Source organism: Gadus morhua, chromosome 16 (genome assembly GCF_902167405.1).
Source record: "Gadus morhua chromosome 16, gadMor3.0, whole genome shotgun sequence".
Classification (NCBI taxonomy): domain Eukaryota; kingdom Metazoa; phylum Chordata; class Actinopteri; order Gadiformes; family Gadidae; genus Gadus; species Gadus morhua.
The window spans coordinates 20745948-20760947 of NC_044063.1; the positions used below are offsets into that span (position 1 = coordinate 20745948).

A 15000-nucleotide genomic window follows, 5' to 3' on the forward strand; every position below is an offset into this window, starting at 1 on the left:
ACACAAACATATCAGAAACACACCGTCACTCAAACACAGAACATTTAAACTCTTGAGATAGTATGCAATCTCACATATTCATCGCGTTGACACATTCAATTTGTGTGTGTGTTTGTATCTGTGCACATGTGCATGTGCACAGTGTGTGTATGTGTGTGTGTGACACTGTGTTCAGGTGTATGTGTGGTGTGAGATGTGTGAATGTCTGTGTGTGTGTGCGTGTGCGTGTGTGTGTGTGTGTGTGTGTGTGTGTGTGTGTGTGTGTGCACTATTCATGCGTGCAAGGCGGTGAATGTGGAGTCCTCCACTCCACTCTACCAGTGGAGAGTGTGAGAGAGGGAGAGAGAGAGAGAGAGAGAGAGAGAGAGAGAGAGAGAGAGAGAGAGAGAGAGAGAGAGAGAGAGAGAGAAAGAAAGACATTAAGGCTGGGTTAGGAAAAACAAGGAAATGGCCCTCTGGCCTCCATGTGGCCCCGGCTGCTTTGGGACCAACACGCAATGCGTGAGACTGACGTGTTAACGTAGCCAAAGGAGTGTTACCACAGTTACTGCCAACTCGCTTTGTTCAGTTTAAGCTTCAAGGTGAGAGAGAGAGAGAGAGAGAGAGAGAGAGAGAGAGAGAGAGAGAGAGAGAGAGAGAGAGAGAGAGAGAGAGAGAGAGAGAGAGAGAGAGAGAGAGAGAGAGAGAGAGAGAGAGAGAGAAAGCGAGAAAGAGAGAGATTAATGTTGAGGTGGGAAATACAAAGAGATACAAACAAAGAGTGGGTGTAAAGTGGTTTGGGGTGAGGGAGGAGGCATGTAAGATGCAGTGGGAGACCAGAAGGCAGGGCTCTGTGTATAGAACAAGAGAACAAACAAACCCAGGTTCCAGCCCAGTGTTCTGGGAAGGTAGACAGGAAAGACAACTACACATTCATTTGAACACGTCAAATGACGTTGTTGTTTTTGTCCGAAAGTCCATCTTGAATCACGCAAATGCACGCACACACACGCATGCTACGCTCTTTGTCTGTGATAACAAGTGATTAAATAAGTCAGTAATTCAAAAATGAAATATGGAAGTTCAGAAGTTATTGGTTTAGATCTCAGAGGTGATCCAGTCCCGGGGTGACCGAGTGGTCCGCACTGCTGCCTGACAGCCAGAAGGGGGAGGGGGGGGGGATCTCTCTGAATGGAGTATGTGTGTTCTCCCTGTGTTCACCGGGGGTCTCCTCCGGGGGCTCCGGTTTCCTCCAACGCAACAATAGACACTCTTAACACTCCCAGGCCCAGGCTAGAGCCCTACCTCTGGGGGTGGTACCTGGGCCCTACCCCTGGAGCTGGTCCCCGGGTCCCTACCCCTGAAGCTGGTCCCCGGGTCCCTACCCCTGAAGCTGCTTCCCGGGCCCTACCCTGGAGTTGGTTCCCGGACAGCATTCGGTGAGGCAGGGAGCTGCCTCAGTGAGATTGAATCTCCTTATCAGGATTAATAAAAGTATGTCATCATCATTCAACGCCCGTTGAAGAGCAGTTATTAGGTTTTTCCGAGTCATTAAATCGGTTACATTCGGGTTTCACAGTGTCTCACCGCATGTATCGAGTTTCGAAGAAAGCAGATACACACCTAGACATAATATAATGCCTCCCTCGTTCCCCGACGCCCCGGGCACAGCTATACATCCATCCCTCTGGACCAAAGGCAACGGTGGCCCAGGGACAAAAGGACGCTTTCAGACAGTGTGCAGACCTGCCTTTTCCCGACCCAGCCGAGAGTCAGCGGGTCGTCTTGCTATCTCATATGGTGTGTGCACTGCATACTAGCTATGAAATAAAATACGTGTTGCATTCTACAACACGTCTGAAGCTGGGATGAATGGTTTCTGAAATGATGGAGATGAGCTCAGACACATACGGCCCCCTGCTGTTCAAATTAATAGAGGGCAAACACCCATAATGTGTTATGTGTGTGTGTGGGGGTTTGTGTGTGCATGTGTGGACAATGTGTCGTGTGAGAGTGTGCTTGTGTGTGTGCATGCATGTATGTGTTTCCGCATGTGTTTATGTATGTTATTTTCCGCTGCCATGCCTGTTGTGGAATACATTTGTATTCACCCATTCACCTAAGTCCTACCCTCAATTTCCCCGCAGTAAGATCTCCAAGTAAGGCGACGACGATATCGAACCCATGATGGCAGAGAAAAGCTAACCAAAGAACAAACCAGAAAATATTGGTTTACCGTCATAAGAAGGCATAATATGAAAACAAAGTGAATAAATCAGTGGATTACAGTAGAGTAAATCATCTGGTAGTCATGCTGTGGAACACAACAGCATGGCACTCCTGGTGAAAAGCTGTTGTTGTCTTGAACGTGTCATCAATCAGGGCGACAGAGAGAAGCTGTAATACATGACAACAGACCCAGAACCTGGGGGTTTTACACACATGCTCAACTTGTGACTGGTCTGGCATTTAGTAATGATGTGACGTGGCCAAGGCCCATCGACGGACACAGCAATATGTAGAGTAACAGGGTGCGTGTATGTGTGTGTGTGTGTGTGTGTGGGTGTGTGTGTGTATGTGAATGAATAAGCATTGAAAGCTTTAATCTCAACCGTCTGAAATTAAAATGCTACTTGCACACACACACACACACACACACACACACACACACACACACACACACACACACACACACACACACACACACACACACAGCGAGTTATGGTTTGAATGTCATGTTACAGATACGCCATCCTTCAGGCTATACCTGCCAATTAATTGTGGGACAGGGCTTGACCGCCAAAGAACATGACTAATCAGTGACACAACCTATTCTCTGTGGCTCACAGGAATACCACAAGCCGACCAGGCCCTGGCCTCCTCACAAAGCCTCCAAACTACTCTGCACAGCCCCCATACGCCTGCCAGCGGAGTGGGCTTGCCTTTTAATTGATTTGAGCAACAAAAACAGGCACTTGCAAGAGGTGCGTGCAGGGGGCTGTCTTTGTGTGTCTGCGAGTGAGTGCGTGTGGGCATGCATATTAATCGATTCAAAGGAACAAAAACAGGCGGTCCAAAAAGTGTGTATGTGCATGAGTTTGTGTCCGTGTGTGTAAGCCGCATGCACATCACGTGTGTGTGTGTGTGTGTGTGTGTGTGTGTGTGTGTGTGTGTGTGTGTGTGTGTGTGTGTGTGTGTGTTTACGTGCCTGCCTGCCTGCTGAGCGTATCTATGAAGGAGGGATTATATGGTGGTTTCAGGTTGTCCTGCCAGCCCTACACACTGCTGTCAGGTGGCCGGTTCCCAAGCTCCCAGGAGTTTTGTCTCATTGCACATGTCGATTGCCCTGATGGCAGTAGGCTAGTGCTAAGGCCGCCCCACATCAAACAGGGGATCGAGGTTCGACTTCAGCACGGCCACATGGAAGGGTTAAAGGCACTGTAAGCAATTTTTAATTTTTTTAAATAGCTCTATTTTTCAACAGCCGTCACTGATGTGGGGTGATGGGTCGAGTTAAATAGTTATCCCAGTCGTTTTGCAGTAAACGGAAGACACATTTTCTGGTATCCTGTTCCAACTTTATCCAATCACAAGAGAAAACACCACAAAGAGGCGGTCCTCTCTGCACGTTCAGGGGCAGGCAGCAGTATTGCATTGTTGACTGACAATGGCGGAACCAGTCCGATCCCCGTGCTCCAAGGAACGACTTACACAACATGTTAGTACAAAGAACTAAGTGAAAGAAAACAGCTGGAGAACAGAAAGCTGACAGGTAAAACAGACAGGAATCATTTATGGTGATGTGGGGAGGAGGAAGGGGGGTGCCGACCGTAAAAATGGACAGAAAATTAGCCAAAACGACGACATTGCTAACAGTGCCTTTAAGGAAGGAACAGCAAAGCTTGTATGTGGCCATTTAATGATTTAACAGATGTGATTGCTACAGGGAAGTGCCATGATGGAAATCAAACCATAAAAATAAAGAAGTCAACCAGTGTATGTACAGTGGTGTGTGAAGTAGGGGTAACTTCCTCATACTTAAAACAGGATTTAGTACCCCGCCATGAAAGCCTGCCATAAATTATAATATTAGTCTCCCCAACCTTCATGGTCAAATTGAACCAACATTATTTCACAACAAATATAGACTGACAATGTTGACTCTTAAAATATATTGTTTTTATCCTTCTGATGTGAGGCTCTGATCTACAATTGTTTCCAGACTATCATTGCAGGTTGTGCCTCAGAGACATGAGTTTAGCGACAGTGAGATTGTTTGGCTAGGTGACACAAGCTTGTAATCGTTACAAAGGCACTTTAATCTGCTATCGGCCCCCATGTGTACAGTGGCCTAGTGGGCACTAAAGCATGGCATCTCTCTGCTACAGGGGCCAGCTCCCATGCCTAGCAGGGGAACCAAAGTACTGGTTCAGAGCATAGAACAGAAAGAGCCAGATAGCATTATCCCTCATGCAGCCATTAAAAATACAAAATTCATGATTGACGACAGTTTACCCTCTGCAAGAGTGACGAAGCAAAACTTTGATCAAAGAGGAAGCCGTCGCTCTGTGTGTGTCATAGTGCTATGTCATTCTAAATCCGTACGTGTATGTTCAGAGACGTGCTCATTATGCCTCGGTGTGTTATGGATGAGACTCATGGCGGGGAAATAGCTAGCAAAAGCAAAGAGGCACAGTGTTGGTAGACAGTGAAAGCACACCTCTGCACTTTTCCTTATTCTCTTCTGCTTTATCTTACCTCTTCCTACATTTCTTTCTCAGAACAGGATTCTAAGTGTCCAGATACTGGAGGTACCGAAGCCATCTTATACCTTATTCTCTCTGCTCTTTCTTTTTGCCATGTCGCTCAACACAAACCAATTGACCTTACACATATCTATCAATCTCACACGTCTACCCCTGCACATCCCCTGACCCACATATACAGGACTTGTCAACCACACACACACACACACACACACACACACACACACACACACACACACACACACACACACACACACACACAAAACAGACACAAACCAAAACACACATTCTCACACACACACACCAAATAGGTGCCCAAGGGCAATGTATGTAGAGCCGCCGATAATAAAAAGACAACAGAGTTAGCTATCAGCAAGTCATTAAGCAACTCAGCCAACTCAAGATTAACACCCACACACACTCCAGCAGTCAAAGTTCTCTTAAAAATCCCTTATCGGACACTGCAGCATAGACATGGGCATAGCCAGCCTCTCTGCCTTGACCCAAAACAGCTCCCCCCCAAAACACACACACATACACACACTCACACACACTTGGACATAATTGGACGAACCGTTCGCCCTCCAGCTCCTTCTCCCTCTCCCTGTCCCGCTCTCTCTCCCTCTCCTTGGCCCGGCGAGACTTGTGCAGGAGTCCGATCAGGATCACCGCCGCCCGGATACCAGCCTTCTTGCTGTGCACACGCTCCCTGGCTGGCTCCGACATGTCTTGTGGCTCTGAGACAACCGGTCCCAAGGTTATGTAGGCTCCAGTCTCCTGGGGGACGGCTACGCTCCCAAACTCCCCCCAACCCCCCCCCCCCCCCCCCCCCCCCCCCCCCGCTGAGAGGAGGCTGCCGGTAGTTCTGGTGTTGGTGCAGAAGTTTCTTGCAGAGTCTTGTTTTGGTTTTGTCTCCAAAGGTGTGTCCCAACAACCCAAAACCTGCTCTCGAGGAACACCTGGAACGGGACCAGATGTGCGGCGGCTCTCTCCGTTCTGAGCCCAGCTGCAGGTCGGCACTAGGCACCTAATGAACCAAAGTTCCCCCGAACCCGGCAGCATAAAGGTGTTCCACTCCTAGAAACCTGGACGGTGTAGCTGGGATCCCGTTCCGGCTTGTGTTTTTCCACCCTTCAATGCCACAACAATTCACTGATCCTCTGCTCCGGACAGGGAACGCTTTGCTCCTGCGGCCGATTCAAGGTTAAGTTGTATCTGTGTGCCCCCACTCACAGCACTGGGAATCCTTGCGATGTAGCTCCATAGCACAACATGGTCCTTGAGGAGCAGCTCTACAAACAATGCACCGATGCAGACTGTGACACTGCATCTCTCTGTCTGACTACCTCTACCTATCTACACCTCTCTCTCTCCCTCTCTCCCTCTCTCCCTCTGTCACACACGCTCCGGCTCTCTCTATCTCTCTCTGTGTCTCTTGCCTGTCTGCACCCTCCTTCCCTGACTGCTAAACCCCGCCCACTTCTCTCTGATAGGGCAGGATTGAGTCCAGGGACTGCCCATTTCGCCTCCCCCACCCCACCCCTTCTCCCATTTCCCTTGCCTCCTCACCTCTCCACAGTGAAGCACACTCATTCTCTTGCACTGTCTCTCGCTTTTTCTCTCTGTCCCTCTCTATCTTGCTCTATCTCTTTCTCTCTCTCTCTCTTTGTATCCTTGTTTCTGCCTTGTTATTAATTTTAATTTACTCTCCCTGACCTTGTTCCATCTATGCATGAATTACTGATTTCCGTTTATTGACACACCCACTAATAATGAACAAGCATAGCTCAAACACACACACACACACACACACACACACACACACACACACACACACACACACACACACACACACACATACGCCATACGCACATCCTGCATCATCTCTATGGGTTTTCTGTCATCGTTTCTCTTTTCATCCATCTCTAGCCACACAAGCTTCATGGTTGACACCTCAGTCAGTGTGTGAACGTGATTGGGTGAATGTGAGCTTTTAATTACAAATCATGCAGAGCGGCCAGAGAGGTTAGGAGCGGGCCGTCCAAAAGCGTATTAAGTGTGGGCCGTCTCCACTCGGCCACCTGTTCCTCTGCTGGCTGTGGCATGAAGTGACTGGCTGAATGACTTCTGATTGAACACATGAAAGAAATGGGAGATGCAGAGAAATCAATAATGGGCATGGCTAGCTATCTATCCATCCAGCGCTTCCTCCCTGCAGCCATCTATCCATCAACATTGTTTACCTTCATGGGATTTTTTTTGCTAGTGCTCTGTCTTCATGGGGAATAATCACAATCATTAACAAAGACACCGCCCTGCCACTCATTTCACTAAAGAGCTTTATCGCTCTCTTATTAGTGTCAGGTGTGACGCATCGCCGCATGTTCAATTTGATGTGTGGTGAGTTGGGGGGGGGTGATTCAGGCTTCAAGAGGAGGTTTGAAGCCACAGAAACGAAGGGGGAAAGAGGAACAATCATGAGGACTCCAGCAACCAGCCGAGGCCCTAAAGTGTGCATCATCTCCGGTGCTTCTGCTCACCAACGTCTTCAACTGAGGTCAATTAACCAAAACGGATCATTGTAGAGCGGAGCGGAGACGCTGGGCTCCGGTAATTGTTCAGGGGAACAGACCAAACCAGGGGAAACAGACAACAAAGACGACAATTAACCGAGCAGTCACTGTTTCTCTCTGTGCATAAATTACTGCTGCTGCTGCTGCGTTCCTCGGTAGTGTGTGTGTGCGTGTGTGTGTGTGTGTGTGCGCGTGTGCGTGTGTGCGTGTTTTGCTCATGCCATGGTAACAAGGCAGCTGCCAGATGCAGTGCTTCACAGACCCATGAAGGTTGTGTGCTGTTTGACAACATGGGAAGAATAAGATGTTGTTTGTTTCTTCTGTTTCAAGCTCTGCCGTCTCCACCGGCAATGATGTGAGCTGAAGTGTAGCAGCTGACTTGTTGAACGGAGCCATGTAACAGGTTCTCCCCAAACCACATGAGGATTTCCTTCCCCCCCCACCCCCACCTATTTCTCTGTGTGGGAAGGCGGTCTAATGACTGCGGGTCTGTGACAAACAACCGCGGTTAGAGAAAAACTGGAGGAGTCCCACATGGCAGGACCCACACACACACACACACACACACATGAGTGCGCAAACACACATGAGCACGCACACACACACAGACATTACACACAAACCAACACACACACGCACGCAGCCACTTATCACTGGGGTTACGTGCCTGCGTCATCAAGGGGCCACCAGACACCTGTATCCCTTCAGTTTCACTCAAAAACACACACGCGCGTGCCGATCCATCCGCTAATGAACAAAAACACAGTTATGTGACCAAGTGCAGTTCCTGTGTGATAAATGCACAGAGAATCAACAATACATCCAGGCTGAGGAGCTCTCATGTAATAGACCAACCAAGTCACAATTCTCAGACTTTTTAAATATGGTAATTATTGTGTGCAAAGGATTTTAATTCACAACTATCCATCTATCCATCTATGAATCTATCCATCAATCAATCAATCTATCTATCTATCCATCTATCCATCTATCCATCTATCTATCTATCTATCTATCTATCTATCTATCTATCTATCTATCTATCTATCTATCTATCTATCAATCTATCAATCTATCAATCTATCTATCTATCTATCTATCTATCTATCTATCTATCTATCTAGCTCTCCGGAATGCTTACAGACCTAGAGGCACACACACACACACACACACAGAGACACACACACCCACACACACACACACACACACACACACACACACACACACACACAGAGACACACACACCCACACACACACACACACATGCCGGAGTGTCCTGTGCCGGCCAGTCGTTCCTGTCACTTCACAGCTCCTCCAGCGTCTCCTAAAACAAACAGTTGTCAGACTACCAGCTACATGCCACCTCCTCTGCAGTCCCTTCTATTATAGGGTACAAAAGCGTGCACAGACACACACACACACACACACACACACACACACACACACACGCACACGCACACGCACACGCACACGCACACACACGCACACACGCACGCATACACGCCCTCCACTTTGGGACATGTATACACAAGGCCCTATGGAAACACTTCCAGCAACAGGTCTGGAGGGCAGAGAACATACCCCCCTAACAACCTCGCCCCCTCCCCCCTCGAGCCCTCCATATACACACATTCATAGCCTCATCCCTCATCTCTCTATGTAATTTCACTGATTGATGAGCTTATCTGAAAGGCCACGGAGCACTATGCAGTGCCCTGTCCAGCCTGTGCATGTGTGGCCAATAGGGCTGGGAACAATAAAAAGGGTTTTCCCATTCTAATTGATCTTCATTGGCTCTGTCATTCAATGGCCAGGACATTGAATAGAGACAGACAGTGCAGAGAGACAGGACAGTAAGGAGAGACAGGACAGTGAAGAGAGAGACAGGACAGTGAAGAGAGACCAGACAGTGAAGAGATACAGGCCACTGAAAAGAGACAGGACAGTGAGGAGAGAAACAAGACAGTGAAGAGATACAGGCCACTGAAAAGAGACAGGACAGTGAGGAGGGAGACAGGATAGTAAAGAGAGACAGGACAGTGAGGAGAGAAACAGGACAGTGAAGAGAGACAGGACAGTGAAGAGTAACAGGACAGAGAAGAGAGAGACAGGACAGTGAGGAGAGAATCAGGACAGTGAAGAGTAACATGACAGTGAAGAGAGAGACAGGACAGTGAAGAGTAACAGGACAGAGAAGAGAGAGACAGGACAGTGAGGAGAGAATCAGGACAGTGAAGAGTAACATGACAGTGAAGAGAGAGACAGGACAGTGAAGAGTAACAGGACAGTGAAGAGAGAGACAGGATAGTGAGGAGAGAGACAGGACAGTGAGGAGAGAGACAGGACAGTGAGAAGAGAGAAAGGATAGTGAAGAGAGAGACAGGACAGTAAAGAGAGAGACAGGACAGTGAGAAGAGAGAAAGGACAGTGAAGAGAGAGACAGGACAGTGAAGAGAGAAAGGACAGTGAAGAGAGAGAGGACACTGAATAGAGAGACAGGACAATGAAGAAAGAGACATGACAGTGAGGAGAGACAGGACAGAGAAGAGAGACAGGACAGTGAAGAGAGAGACAGGACAGTGAGGAGAGAGACAGGACAGTGGGTAGAAGAAGAGAGGGAATGACGTCTAGCAAAGGACCACAGTTGGGACTCAAACGTTTTTGTGGAAGATAAATGTCCTTTTACAATTCAAAGCACTGATTATCTGAGAATTGGTCCAATAACGGAAACATCCCTCACCGAGTCGATATCGAATCATCGTAAATTGAATCGCAACCTTGCTTATCGGAATCAAATCGATTTGGGAAAGTCCGAGGAGGGCTGGGCGGCTATGAGACGAGGGCGCGTGCGACCGCATGGAGCCGGTCCCCGCCTCGCTGTGTGGGCTGCTGCTACCAGCCCAGACCGCTCAGCTGCCAGCAATACGACTGACTCTGAGACGTGACATTGTGATGTAAATCAAATGACGTGGGCTGTGGGGAAGATAAATGAATGTCATCTCCCACCGTTTGTCTTCGGGTCAACGTATGTAGAGCGGAGGCTGTTCACCTGTTCACCATTAAGTGCATACATCTGCCACGGACCGCATGCATTAATGCAGCCATTACACGCCTGTATACTGTGTAATGCCCATACCCCCTACCCCCCTCAACATTCTGTATTTTTTTATGTTAGATCTCTGCATTTATTAGGGAAAGGGGAAATGTATTCCCTTCCCTACATCCATTTATCAGATCGTTAAACCTAAAAGCGGTGGAAACATGCATGTCACATACATACAATACAAAAGCTGAGCATAAAAAATATGAAACTATTTACATATCGATATATATTGTAGAGTATATAATATGATAATACATATGAGGCCATCACAATGTCACTAATGCATGGTGTAGATTGGGGGGCTTTGTATGAATTGTCATTTAACATTTAATTTAAACCAAAACAGCCATTTTAATGTAGTTGTGTGTGAAGTTGACGGTTTAATGATTTAATAGCGCTGTGGAGAGACCGTGTGGACGAATCTCCTCTATTATCTCACAAGCCTTTTCTCCCCATTCTTCTTTAAAAGGACCGTTGGTCTTTTTTTCAGACCAATTTAGGAGCAGAGCTTTTTTCCACTGCTGATGGGCCCAGTGGTAATCAGCCATCTGTAAGGGATTCCACTTTTTAAAATGAGCCACTTCCAACTGTCATTCCAAGTCTCTCACTTCTCTGGGGTCCCTTTGCCACCTCCTCTGCCATCGCTCTCTGCTCTCTCTCTCTCTCTCTCTCTCTCTCTCTCTCTCTCTCTCTCTCTCTCTCTCTCTCTCTCTCTCTCTCTCTCTCTCTCTCTCTCTCTCTCTCTCTCTCTCTCTCTCTCTCTCTCTCTCTCTCTCTCTCTCTCTCTCTCTCTCTCTCTCTCTCTCACTTACTCTCTCCTTTGTTCTATCTCTTTCTTGTGCCCAACATCTCACACATCAGCCGTAACCTGTCAGAAGAACATAATGACTTCTAGGGAATTTTGAACACACACACATGCGTGCGCAGGTACACAGATACACACACAAACACACACACACACACACACACACACACACACACACACACACACACACACACACACACACACACACACACACACACACACACACACACACACACACACACACAGAGACACGGTGACTGTAGCCTTTGGTGCTCAGTCAGACCTTTGCCAAGCCAAACTGACCAGTTTAAAATAGCTGCAAGACACACACAGTGAAAATGTTGTCACAGGTCTGGAAAGGGCAGGGCATGCACTCACAGAGACACACGCACACACAGACACACACACACGCACATACAGACACACACACACGCTCTCACACACACACACACACACACACACACACACACACACACACACACACACACACACACACACACACACACACACACACACACACACACACATTTAGGAAAGGCTAGATGTGTGTGTGGGTGTTTGTGTGTGTCTGTGTATTGTGTGTGTGTGTGTGTGTGTGTGTGTGTGTGTGTGTGTGTGTGTGTGTGTGTGTGTGTGTGTGTGTGTGTGTGTGTGTGTGTGTGTGTGTGTGTTGGGGGGGGGGGTGGGTTGGGTGAATGCAGCATGTGTCTGTGTGTGCTTGTGTCACAGTAGTGACCCCTAGTAGTGGCAGCTATCTCAAACGGCTAAATTTAACCTACCACCAATGAGAAATGCCATAGCATGCCATGGCATGTCGTGCATTAAAACCCCATCGCTAACGAAGGAAGACAGACTGCAGACCACAAGACCCTTGCTTTTCTTGCACCAGGCTTGTTTGAAGTTCCTACTTTACCATTGTTTCTTAATGTACTTTTCTAAAATTATCAGCTGCAGGTCAACTTTCTGTGTCAACTTTGTTTTTTCAGTGCTACTATCTCGTTCCCCCCCCCCCACACACACACACACACACACACACATACACACATACACCCAACCCATTTTCACCAGAAATCTCTCTGAAATGGGAATGCATGTTTCAGTAAAGCCAACCGAATGGGTGGCCACAGGCTGCTTACAGTTGGAGAAATGTTTTATAACTTGATCTGCTGACCTGAAACCCTGTAACCCAAATCACTACTTTGGCCTTGCTGTGATGCTGTGCTATTCCTGACATTGTATTAGTAATAGATATTGCTATTCTCGTGTTGTTGGAAGGCCTTCCTACGGCTGCTCCTCCAAGTTGCATATATTAAAACAGCCCGGGCCAATTTTACTGAAGCCTCAACTTAAAAAGAGACTCCTCTTTTCGGTCTTTTACCTTATAGGGATGTTTTGGTAAGTATTTTCCTTTGGGGAGTAGGGCATAGTGTGTGAGTGTGAGTGTTCCCAACTCTACTCTGGATTTACTGTAGTCCCTTAAAAAACCTTTTGGGACCATAAAGGTGATTGAACGCACTATTAATGAAATTGGCCTTATGCAAACATCCACACACACACACACATAACCAAGCGGGCACACAGCACATACACACAAAAACATGCACTTATCAACTGCGCAGTGGGGATTTCTTTACAAAGTCAGTGAGCATTGCATTTACCTGCCTGGGCACTCTAAACAGGATACAGTCCACTGAGCGTTGTTTAATGTACACAGCAGACTGCTACTCCACCCAGGTTCTTTGAGTGACTGTAGAATAACTGCTTCATTAAACTCACATTGTGAAAGGTAACAAAGTGGTACGGTGTGCTGATCTTTGAATAACCGATTGCCGGAGATACAGTTCAACACAGCCTCAATTACTCTCATATAATTCCAACTCCTGCCATCAATCAAACTTGCCCTGACTTGCTGTAGAGCTTATCATTAACTTTCACCGGCAACAAATCACCGAAATGGCACACCCGGACACACAAATCATGTGTGAGGATTGGGGATATCAACAATGTAATGGGTATGGAATGGGTGAATAGACTGGTTAGTCTAGGTTGGTAAGTCCATGGGGAGATGAGTCGTCTTAATATGAACAAGTATACTGACTAAAGGGATCGTGTGAAACGAAATCTCTCTGTAGCCTCTAAGTACTGCGAAAACTGAAATCATTAAAGCACACTGGAACAATTCCATACGTTTAACATTTAATAAAATAGCCATGTCGAAAACTGCACACTGGAATCAATGAGGGGGGGGGGGGGACAATTGAATTTGTTTTTTGCTGGCTGGCCTACACTGTGTCCTGTTAGAATTAACGCTGAAAAACAACTGAATAATGCCAAGAATATTCAGAAGCCTTAGCCAGTCGATTTCTGCTGCAGCCACCATTGTGGGCGCACACACACACACACACACGCGCACACGCACACACGCACACACACACACACACACACACACACACACACACACACACACACACACACACACACACACTGTTGTGCGTCTTTAGAACTACAAAATAAAGCTTCAAGCACTGTTGCCAAGCAGATAAGCATATTATGAAGTCATTGCTTAATGAAACCCTGACACGATGTGTTTGTTGATTAGAAGTAATTCCACTTCTATTAAAGGTCCCATGACATGCTATTTTATGGATGCTTTAATATAGGTATTAGTGGGCCACTAACTTATTATCTACATAATATCGTATTATACATAAATATCTATATCATATAATATATATTAACACCGGCAAAAGCTGTGTGAGACGATATTATGAATCTCAAACGACCGCCTTGTGTTCTCCGACGTTCCTCGTTCTTCCACGTCCACATCAATGTGAAGTAGACTGAACCACGACATGGAGGAGAAAGGGATTGTTGCTGGGCAGCGCACAGGCACCTCCGCCTCCTGCAGCGCCGAGGCGGTGGTCCCTCGGCAGCGGTCCCTCGGCAGCAGGAAGCGGAGCTCAAGCGCTAGACATTCGCCGCCAACAATCCCTTTCTCCTCCATGTCGCGGTTCATGTTCTTGAGGGAGTCAAAACCAAAGTTCCTCTCCCCCAATTCATTCTCAACCTTGGCTGAGATAACCTCCACTACGAGTCTCGTTGTAGAAATACCAGAGACGAGAGTCCGACGTTTTATGCGCCATAACACCAAAAGCAGAACGGTTATCCAAATAACAAGGAAGTGTACAACACTTGCGTTACAGTCCTGGAGCTCTATATCTAAATAATATCATATAATACATAGATATCTATATCATATAATACATATTATCACGGCCAAAAGCTGTGTTTGCCTCCAGACGATATTATGAATCACAAACGACTTTGTCGGGTGCTCCGACGTCTCTGGTTCTTCCACTTCCACATCAATCTGAAGTAGACTGAACCGCTCGCTGCCCGCTGCCGGCTGCCCGCTGCCGGCTGCCCGCTGTCGGGCGAAGGTGCGTCGCGCCGGTGGTGCCTCGCGGCAACCGGCGGCATGTCGCAGTTCATGTACTTCAGGGAGTCAAAGCCAAAGTTCCCCTCCCCCAATTCCTTCTCAACCATGGCTGAGATAAACCCCACTACAGTCTTGTTTTGGAAATACAAGAGACGTCAAAGAACCGACAGCAAACACTTGCGTTACGGTGTGTGTAATCACACACACACACACACACACGTGGCGCTCGCACGGTCGTGTCTCATTGGCGGGCCAAATTCTCTGGGCGGGCAAGGAAGAGAAAGGGGAGGAGCTTAGATCCTTTATGACGACATATGGGACCACATTCCAAATCA

The 15000-nt window shown here is 47.4% G+C and overlaps 1 protein-coding gene across 8 annotated transcripts in view; it reads right to left on the bottom strand.

Moving 5' to 3' along the window:
* Positions 1–15000, bottom strand: part of rap1gap2a (RAP1 GTPase activating protein 2a) — an 87065-nt gene that overhangs the window by 45753 nt on the left and 26312 nt on the right. For 3 of the 8 annotated variants that reach the window (XM_030337125.1, XM_030337123.1, XM_030337126.1), the window contains exon 1: positions 5320–5558. The exons of 4 other annotated variants lie outside the window; for them this stretch is intronic. In XM_030337125.1, the coding sequence (XP_030192985.1) occupies positions 5320–5471 (152 nt within the window). In that variant the 5' untranslated portion in view covers positions 5472–5558. Of the gene's footprint in view, positions 1–5319; positions 5560–15000 lie in introns of those variants that run through there. One more of the 8 variants, XM_030337127.1, reaches the window with a different exon arrangement.